Source organism: Myotis davidii, unplaced genomic scaffold (genome assembly GCF_000327345.1).
Source record: "Myotis davidii unplaced genomic scaffold, ASM32734v1 scaffold528, whole genome shotgun sequence".
In the NCBI taxonomy this organism is placed as follows: Eukaryota; Metazoa; Chordata; class Mammalia; order Chiroptera; family Vespertilionidae; genus Myotis; species Myotis davidii.
This window is the reverse complement of record NW_006299388.1, coordinates 40,860-50,933: the sequence shown is the minus strand read 5'-3', so window position 1 is coordinate 50,933 and position 10,074 is coordinate 40,860. Positions and strand designations below refer to the sequence as shown.

Below are 10,074 nucleotides of genomic sequence, written 5' to 3'. Positions count from 1 at the left end.
ACATATGTCTCCTTTATTCCCCATTGACCTCCCTCCAGTCTCCTCTATCCCCTGGCACATGCCCTCACTCCCACCCCCACCCCAGTGTCTTGTGTCCATTGGTTATGCTTACATGCATGCATACAAGTCATGCACATGCACAGAAGAGTCTCTTGCAGAAGCATGTCAATATTACACTCTTGTGGACAAACATTAAAGACAGCAACTCCCTGACTCAGGTTACATGCAGATCATGGTAGATACTTCTATTCAGATAAACAGGAAAGGCTTTTCAGCTTGTGCTTGTAATAAATAGGTAATTGAAGGAGCTATACCTTCTAAGCCTCATTGCATCCTTCCAGAAGAGTGTCATTGTTAAGATATTGTGCTTTGGAGCCCAATTGCCTATATTTGAACCTTTGATCTACCATTTTGTACCTGTCTAATCTTGAGCAAGTTACTTAAGCTCTCAGTTATCAATGTCTACATTTGTAAAGAAGAAATAATATTATCTGTCTATTTCATAGTGTGTTATGATGAATCAATACATGTAAATATAAGTAAAAAATTTAGACCAGTACCTGGAATATAAGTAAATATTCAATAAATGATCATCAGTATTACAATTCTGCTTCCAGAAAGATTATTTAATATATATAGTATATATAATTACATATTATACATACATATATATATGTATATACATATATCAAATTATATATGTACTAGTGGCTTGGTGCATGGATTTGTGCACATTAAAAGGAAATTAATTAGAAGAAATATTTTAATATTGCTATTCACCCTTTCTCTATAATAGAAGTGTCAACCAAATTCACAATTGAAACATACATGCGCGATTGGTGCCAGCGAGAGCTTTATGTCTCCTGCATGCGAGACCCATATATACTAGAGGCTCAGTGCATGCTGCCTGCCTGATCACCCCTAACTGCTCCCCTGCTGGCCTGATCACCCTTAACCGCCTCTGTCTCACCTCACGCCTGGGACCCAGGATTCCCTCCTCTGGCCAGTAACAGGCACCTGGGACCTGGGTTTCCCTTCCTTTGGCCAGCTGCAGGCACCCAGGACCCGGGCCGGCTTCACTCAGGCTGACCACAACCACAGGGAACCATGGGCAGGCAGCTTCATCCGAGCCACAGGTGCTGGCATGCAGGACCATGGGGCAGGTGGCTTGTCTCTCTCCTGGGCCAGGCTGCAGGCGCAGGCACAGCCACTGGAGGGCGAGCAGCTTGTCCCTCTCCTGGGCAGCAGCCACTGGCACTGGCATCTGGGACCGCGGGCAGGCAGCTTGTCCCTCTCCCAGGCCGCAGGCACAGCCGCTGGCGCCCGGGATCCCTTTCCTCTCTCTCGAGCTCATTTGTGCCTGGCTGGTCCTCATTCCTCTCTCGTGAGCTCATTTGTGCCTGGCTGGTCCCCATTCCTCCCTCCCCAGTGTTCAGTGTCTGAGCCATTACGGCATGATGGTGTGGTGACAATTTGCATATTAGCTCTTTATTATATAGGATACACTCCAGCAATATATGAACAACTGTCTCATTGCATTAATCATTGCTTATTTGAAAGACCAAAAATGGCATCTCGTTTTAATTTTTATGTGTTTGAAAACCATGGAGGTTGGGCATGAGCAAGATATTTAGAATAAAATAGTGATATTTATATCATTAGCAATCAGGTTGTATTTGAAACAACATTTTATATCATATATTTTCCTGATGATTTCCATTTTATAAAAAACACAGGGGGCTGCCTACCTCAAAATGAACTGTTAATACTCTAATATTTGTCTTGATGGTGGTGTAACTGACTGTATATATGTTGTTACACATTCTAGTCTCTGTATTATGCTCCTTTCCTGGCCTACTGAGGTATTTCATCCTCATCCATAGTTCTTTTTTTTCTCTGATATGCTGGGTTCTCTACTTCCATTGTCAAATTCCTTGGTACAGTTCCAACAATGTTCACTAGGAATAAAAAGCAGGAAAGTTTACTAACATTTCTGAATATCTACTATATGCCAGGCACTGTGCTAAAAAATGTTATATCATCTAATTTATTATATTCAGAGAGGTAAAGTGACTTACTTACCCAAGCTCATCCAACTATTAAGAAGCAGATTCAGATTTTCAACCCTGGAGTATCTGATTTAAATGTCCATCATCTTCCACTATATCATACTGCCTATAGGATAAACTGAATATACTAAACTCTTCATATTTATGATCCAAACCACACAAGTGTTAAACCAGAATGAAAAGGTCTAGATAATGATAAAATTAGTATTGGTGACTTCCCAGTTTTAGTGCATTAAACTTCCTTATGTGAAAAGCTTCCATCTTCTTCTTGTTCCTTCCATTTGCTCCCCCAATACTTTTATATTCTACTAGAGGTTCAGTGCATGAAATTTGTGCACGGGTAGGGTCCCTAGGCTTGGCCAGCGAACAGGGCCGATCAGGGCCTTCTGGCTTCCAGCTGGGGCCTCCCCTCCCTGGCTGCTGGCTGCTGGCCAGGACCTTCCTTCATTCTGCGCTGCTGCCCCCTGGTGGTCAATGCATATCATAGCATGTGATCGAACTCGCAAGGGGACACTTTGTATATCAGCCTTTAATATATATAGATATTTATTACTCACGGTATTATCCTGGCTATAGCTGAGGTTTCAAAGTTCTCTTGGGAAGTCTTTTCCTTCCAATAAACATTGAGTTTCTGGGCAAGGGCATTTATTGTCAACCTGAAAGAAGAAGTATGTCAATGTTGAGAATTTGTTGAACAACTTTGTGACCATGAAATGCTCTCATTTAACAGAAGCCAATAATTTAGAATATTCAGCATAGGTTTGAATATCTACACTTACAGGAACTAGTATGGGAATCCAACACCTTGCAAATTACATGTCAAAATGACAGTCAGAATCCTGAATAGTTACATTGATTGAAATGGTAAAATGGTTATGTCCTAAAAAGTACTGTTCTCTAAAATTTCAGGACTTTTAGAATCATGGGGAGTGGGGAGTTGATATTAGAAAAGTCAGAGGACTAAATTTCAGAGCTAGGACAAGCAAAATATGATTAAGTTATTTGATTGTCAAATGAGTACAGGTAAACAAGTCAGGTCCAAGCTGAAAGTCAGAGGATCAAAAACTTTACCCTATTACAAGTCAATCAAATATTAAATTTAAAATGTCCAAATTTAAAATGTTCCTCTTCATGCAAATGCTGCTCAGAGCAGTTATAGTATCCATGGGCAACAAAATTCTCTTCAACCTTCTACTACGCAGCTGTTAGTGGAAGCTATACTCCAGTTCTGGCTATTGTTCTTTCTCTCTTCTCAAATTAACAACAGTAGACCCAGGGTCAAAATATGTAATGTGTCTAAATCAAACCTGAAATTTTACTTTTAAAAAACTGCTGATTGCTAATGATTGATTCCTATTTAATTCTACAACCCAGGATTACAACTTCATGTACAACTGTACACACCTGCAATACTACAGAATTAGTATGTCTAAAATCCCTTGACTCCCTGGATGGTTTCTACAGACCTCTTTTCTCCTTAAGAGGAAATGTTCCTTACTTGTGCCTTACTCATATTAAATTAGATTCTGAATACACAGAAAAGATTAAAGTAATCATACATGAGGTTCCTCCCCTAAACCTACCAATGTTCCTACCTCTGTTTATATCCTTCCCTCAAGTCACAGATGGAGAACTATTCCTTGCTTTCTCTTAAAATTCTACTTTAAATCTACTTTAAAAAGAATTAACTTAAAAGGATTCTGGGAAAATGTTGAAGTAGAAGGCACCAAGAATCTTACTCCCCCACCTAGGCAACAATTACATTGGCAGAATCTGTATGGTGCAACTATTTGGAACTGTCGGGTCTATTAAAGGCTTGCAACTTCCAAGGGAAGGCTTAGATGGTAAATTGGCAAATTTCAGCTCTTAGCACAGTAGTAGCTACACCCCCACCCTAGCCCAGTGACAGGCAGCTGTGCACACATCCTAAGAGTAGATTGTAGGAACCAGGATGGCTCTGTCCTTCAAATATCAGGGAGCTGTGCTCTGATAGCTGTTTGCTGCTCCTGATCATAGGATCATGTAATCCCCATGGCAACCACAAAGAAAACAGCTATAAAATATGTACAAAAGAAAATGAGAAGATTTAAATGTTTCACTATGAAAACTTAACTGAACATAAAAGAAGACAATAATGCAGGAAATGAGGGTCACAAAATCTATAAAGCATAAAGAAAAAAAATAGCAAAATGACAGAATTCCTTCCTTATCAGTACTTACTTTAAATGTAAATAGATTAAATTCTCCAATCAAAAGACAGAGATTGGCAGAATGGGTAAAAAACAAAAAACAAACCCAAAACAAAACACGATCCAGCCCTAGCCAATTTGGCTCAGTGGATAGAGCATCAGCCTGTGCACCAAAGGGTCCCGGTTCAATTCCCATCAGGGCATGTACCTTGGTTGCAGGCTCCTCCCTGTCCCCAGGCCCTGGTTAGGGATCATGCAGGAGGCAACCAATTGATGTGTTTCTCTGTCTTTCCTTCTCTCTTCCATTCTCTCTAAAAGTCAATGGAAAAATATCCTCAGGTGAGGATTAACAAAAACAAACAAAAAATAAGTAAGTAAAGGTGATTAAATGTCTAAAAAAAAAACATGATCCAAATATATGCTCTCTACATGAGACTAAATTTAGATAGAAAGACACAAGTAGGTAGAAAGTAAAAGGATAAAAAAGGATATTCCATATAAATAGTAACCTAAAGAGAGCAAAGATGGCTATACCAATGCATAGTAGACAAAATAAAGTAGTCCCCCCTCCTTATATGCAGTTTTGTTTTCTGCACTTTTAGTTACCTGCAGTCAAATATGGTCCAAAAATATTAAATGAAAAATTCCAGAAATAAACAATTCTTAAGTTTTAAATTGTGCACTGTTCTGAGTAGTGGGATGAAATCTCACACTGGCCTGCTCCAGCCCACTCAGAACACAAATCATCCCTTTTTACACCATATTCATAAGTGCATGGATTTGTGGGGTCCCTCAGCCTGGCCTGTGCCCTTTTGCAATCCAGGACCCTTTGGGGGATGCTGGAGAGCTGGTTTCAGCCCAATCCTGCAGGCCAGGCTGAGGGACCCCACTGGTGCACGAATTTGTGCATGGGGCCTCTAGTGTAGAGTATAATAAGACTAGTGACCCATTGTGTGAAATTACGGAGACCCGGGAACCTTTTCCCCAACCCCCGGGCCATGGGACCACCCCGAGTCCCAGAGTCCTGCCCCGCATGGCCGGCACGCTGCGGGATGGCTCCGAGTCCAGGAGTGCCATCCGGATGTCCTGCCTCTGGGCTATGCAGAGTGGGCACCAGGCCCCACCCCCGCAACGGCACATGGGGCCACGGAAACCCCGGCAGAATCAGCGCGAAGTGGCCACTGGGACCCTCACGCCCCCACGGGGCCACAAGAACCCTGGCGTAAGCCACATGGAGCAGCCACCAGTCCTGCCCCCACTCCCCCGCCTCCTGCTGCTGCAAGGAAGTGCCCCTCCTCCCGCCTCCTGCAGCTGCGAGGAGGCACCCTGCCTCCCACCTCCTGCTACTGCAAGGAGGCGCCCTGCCTGCTGTCTCTCGCAGCTGTGAGGAGGTGCCCTGCCTCCCTGGCGCAACCACAGGAACCCCAGCAGCAGGTACGTTGAGTAGCTGGCCCCGCCCCCGCTGTGTGCGCCACCATCTTGTGACGGCGTTACAGAGTGAGGGTTAATTTTCAGATTACCTCTTTATTATATAGGATATCTTGAGAGCAATCACATCCACATAACTTTTATTGTAATGTATTGTTATAATTGTTCTATTTTATTGTTGTTAATCTTTTTCTGTGCCTAATTTATAAATTAAACTTTATCATAGTTATGTATGTATAGGAAAAAACATACTGTATATAGGGTTCACTACCATCCATGGTTTTAGGCATCCTTTTGGGGAGGTCTCGGAATGTATCCCCTTTGGATAAGGAGAGCTACTCTAGACTATAAATCATGATTGCTAATATGTGGAAGCAACCAAATGCCCATTAATGGTTGAATGGAAAAGCAAAATGTAGTGTATACATACAATGGAATACTATTCAGCCTTAAAAAGGGAAAGAATTCTGATACATGCTAAAACTTGGATGAAGCTTGAGGACATTATGCTCAATGAAATAAGCTAGTCACAAAAAGACAAACACTGTATGGTTTAACTTATGTGAAGTACTTATAGTCAAAAACAAAGAAACAGAAAGTGGAGTGGTGGTTTCCAGGGGCTGGTGGGGTGCATGGGGAATTACTATTTAATGGGTATAGAGTTTCATTTTGTAAGATGAAAAGAGTTCTGGAGATGGATGGTGGTGATGGTTGCTTAACAATATAAATGTACTTAATACCAATGAACTGTACACTTAAGAAGTTAAATGGTCATTATGTGTATTTTGCCACAATAAGAACTATGAAGAAAAGGAAGTGGATATATGGTTGCCAGAGGATGAAGAGAAGGAGAAATGTGGAGTGACTGCTAAAGAACAAGGAGTTTCTTTTGGGAGTTATGGAAATGTTTTGGAGTCAGTGACGATGTTTTCACAATTTTGTGAATATACTAAAAACCACTGAAATGTACACTTTAAATTGGGGACCTTAAGATATGTGAGTTATATCTCAATTAAAAATAAAAATAAAAATAAACATCTGTTGTCATGTACTCAGTTAAAATTTATTGAGATAAAATTTACATAGAGTAAAATTCATCTTTTTAAGTATACAGTTCTATCAATTTTGACAATTGCATGCAGTCATGTAACCACCACTTCAATTAAGTTATTGTTCTCATTTATTTTGAAATCCTATTCCTTCTGACAAAAACCATGGCTTTACTGTTGATGTAAAAAAAATTAATTTTACCCTGGCTGGGTGGTTCCGTTGGTTAGAGTATCATCCCTTACATCAAAAGTTTGCGGGTTCGATTTCCAGTCAGGGCACATACCTAGGTTGTGGGTTTGATCCCTGGTGGGGGTGCATATGGGAGGCAACCAGTTGACGTATCAATGTTTCTCTCTCACATTGATATTTTTCTCTCTCTCTAAAAAAATCAATAAAAACATATTCTTGGGTGAGGATTAAAAATGTAATTTAAAATCCACATATAAGTTCAAACCCACATTGTTCAAAATCCATACATAAGTGGATCTGTAAAGTTCAAACCTGCGTTGTTCGAGATTCAACTGTAATTTTGATTGCAGTTGGGAAATTGTATATCCGGATGGCTGACTTAAGTTGTATGCAGGTTTTTAAAAAATATATTTTTATTGATTTCGGAGAGGAAGGAAGAGGGAGAGAGAGATAGAAACATCAATGATGAGAGGGAATCATTGATCAGCTGCCTCCTGCACGCTCTCCACAATGGGGATCGGGCCTGCAACACAGGCATGTGCCCTGACAGGGAATGGAACTGTGACCTGGTTCATAGGTTGATGCTCAACCACTGAGCCATGCCAGCTGGGCATGGTATGCAGGTTTTTTACTGCATGGGGGATCTGGGCCTCTAACCCCTTCATTGTTCGAGTCAACTGTACTATATTCTTTTTCTTCTTTATTTTTTCCTATACTATATTCTTAAGGTAGTGCTTCAATTCACTTCCCTATTCAAGCACACAATTAATTCTCATTGCCTAAGACATCAACCAACTCTACCCAATGTCCCTCTAAGACAGAAGTTCTCAGACCTTCTCAGTTTATGGCACCCTTAGTGTCTCAAGTTTTTCATGGCACCCTTAAATCAAAAGAAATAAGTACCAGTTCCATTTATTAAATAGTTAGGTGTAAACAACTTAGCAAGTATTTATGAATTCAAATTTAAAATCCATTTGAAAAAAAATAATACATATAAATTAAAAAAATATTTCTAGTTCATTCTTTTTTTTTTTAAGCCACCAAAAACTTTGGTTGCTTCCCCCCCCCCCCGAAAAAAAAATTGGGAGAGAGAGAGATTCTAGTTCATTCTTAAATAACCACAATTATTTAGTAAAGGGATATGTATGCCTACTGTTTACTATACTTCTCGAACTTTGGAATCAAATTGGACACAGCTTTCCTCATTTCTTAGTCAACACTGAGTTTTGTGTTTTACTTGCTTTGTATCACAGCAACCACTGAAAGCCCAGATACACAAAGATATGTTGTAATCAAAAGGTATGCAGCAGATTTTGGTACATGGAAGTGGGGGTGATACTATAAAAATACTTAAAAATGTAAAAGTTACTTTAGAATTGGGCAGTGGGCAGAGGGTGGAAGAATTTGAGGAGCACAACAGAAATAGCCTAGATTGCCTTGAACAGACTGTCAGTACAAATATGGATGTTAAAAACCCCACTGGTGAGGGCTCTGAAGGAAGTGAGGAGCATGGTAGAGAAAAAAATAAATTCCCTTAGATAATACCAAAATTATTGTAAACAGACTGCTAGTAGAATTATGCATGTTACAGGTGTTGCTGGTAAAAGCTCAGAAGGAAATGAAAAACATGTTATTGGAAAACTTGAGGGAAGGTGCTGTTTGTTATACAGTGGCAGAAAGCTTAGCAGAATTGTGTCCTACAGTTATGTGGAAATCAGAACTTGTAAGTGATAGAACATTTAGCTGAGATTTCCAAGAAAAGTGTTGAAAGTGTGGCCTGGTGTTTTCTTGCTGCTTACATAAAATATGAGAGGAAAGAGATAAACTGATGGAAGAACTGATCAACAAAAAGAAACAGTACTTAATGATTTTGGAAATTCTCAGCCTATCCAGATTATGAAAGTTGCTAAAATTTTGAGATTCACTGCCAGGAAAGAATGCTCTACAGAAAAAGTCAAGGTTGTGACTGGACAACCTTTTGTTAATATCTCAGAAAGATCAAAAGGTCAGAGTATTCAGTCACACGAAAAGCTCTTTGAAAAAAATTAAACACGTGACTCAGATCTCCATAGCCATCTCAGTAGAAGCTAAGAATCAAAATAGGATTATCTAGGAAAGACCTGTCAGGAACCTCTTGTCTGATGGAGTGAATATCCATGACATATATGTGAGATCCACAGGGTTCTTGAGAACAGTATACTACCACAAAACCTGCTAGATTTGACTGAAAGGGAGAAGAGAACATAAAATAAAAGAAGGCTGTTAAACCTCAAAAATTCTATAGTCAGGAAACAGGCTGATGAAACATCTCAGCTGTAAATATATGCTACCCTTCACGAAAAATGAAAGATATGCTGAGCCATTAGGTCAGAAAGCAGAATCTTAAATCCAGGGGGTGGAGCTTTAAGCCCCCAAAGATTATGCCCAGGCCTTGAAATGTAATGGCTAGATTTTGAAATTGCTTGAAACCAGAGACTCCTTTTTTTTTTTCACTTTTACCCCCATTTGAATGGAAATATCTATAATGGTATCCTATGCCTGTCCCACCGTTGTATTTTGTGAGCAAAATATGAAAATAAAATAGACATGCCTATAGATGGAGAAGAATTTTATCCCAAGATGCATCAGACTTAGAGAATCACCCATGGCTGATTTAGATGATGAGAATTTTGGATTTTGAGCTGATGAATTAAGATGAGAGTTTAGACTTTGAGTTGCTATAATAATTGAGAATGGGAATGTTGATATGGGGTGAGTGTATTTTGCATGTGAGATGTATATGGTTATTAGGGGGGCAGAGGGCATAATGTAATAGACAGAATAATGGACCTTCGAAGACATCTATGTCCTAATCCCTGATACCTATGCATATATTAGGTTACACAGAAAGGGAGAGTTAAGGTTGCTGACGAAATTAAGGTTATTCATCAGCTGAACTTAAAATAGATTATCTTGAATTATCCAATTAAAAGTGGTATTGTGTGGCAAAAGAGTCAGAATCAGAGATGTGATGATAGAAGCAAGGTCACTGGAGTGATATGATGGAAGAAGGACTCAATCTACCATTGCTGGCTTTGAAGATGGAGGAAGGGGGCCATGGGCCAAGGAATGCTGGCTGCCTCAAGAAGCTAAAAAGGGCAAGGAAATAC

The 10,074-nt window shown here is 40.0% G+C and overlaps 1 protein-coding gene across 2 annotated transcripts in view; it reads right to left on the bottom strand.

Annotated features, from left to right (window-relative positions):
- Nucleotides 1-10,074, bottom strand: part of MORC4 (MORC family CW-type zinc finger 4) — a 65,357-nt gene that overhangs the window by 20,818 nt on the left and 34,465 nt on the right. For both annotated transcript variants that reach the window (XM_006774831.1, XM_015571202.1), the window contains one exon: nucleotides 2,627-2,725. In XM_006774831.1, coding sequence (XP_006774894.1) covers nucleotides 2,627-2,725 — 99 coding nt within the window. The remainder of the gene's footprint in view (nucleotides 1-2,626; nucleotides 2,726-10,074) is intronic.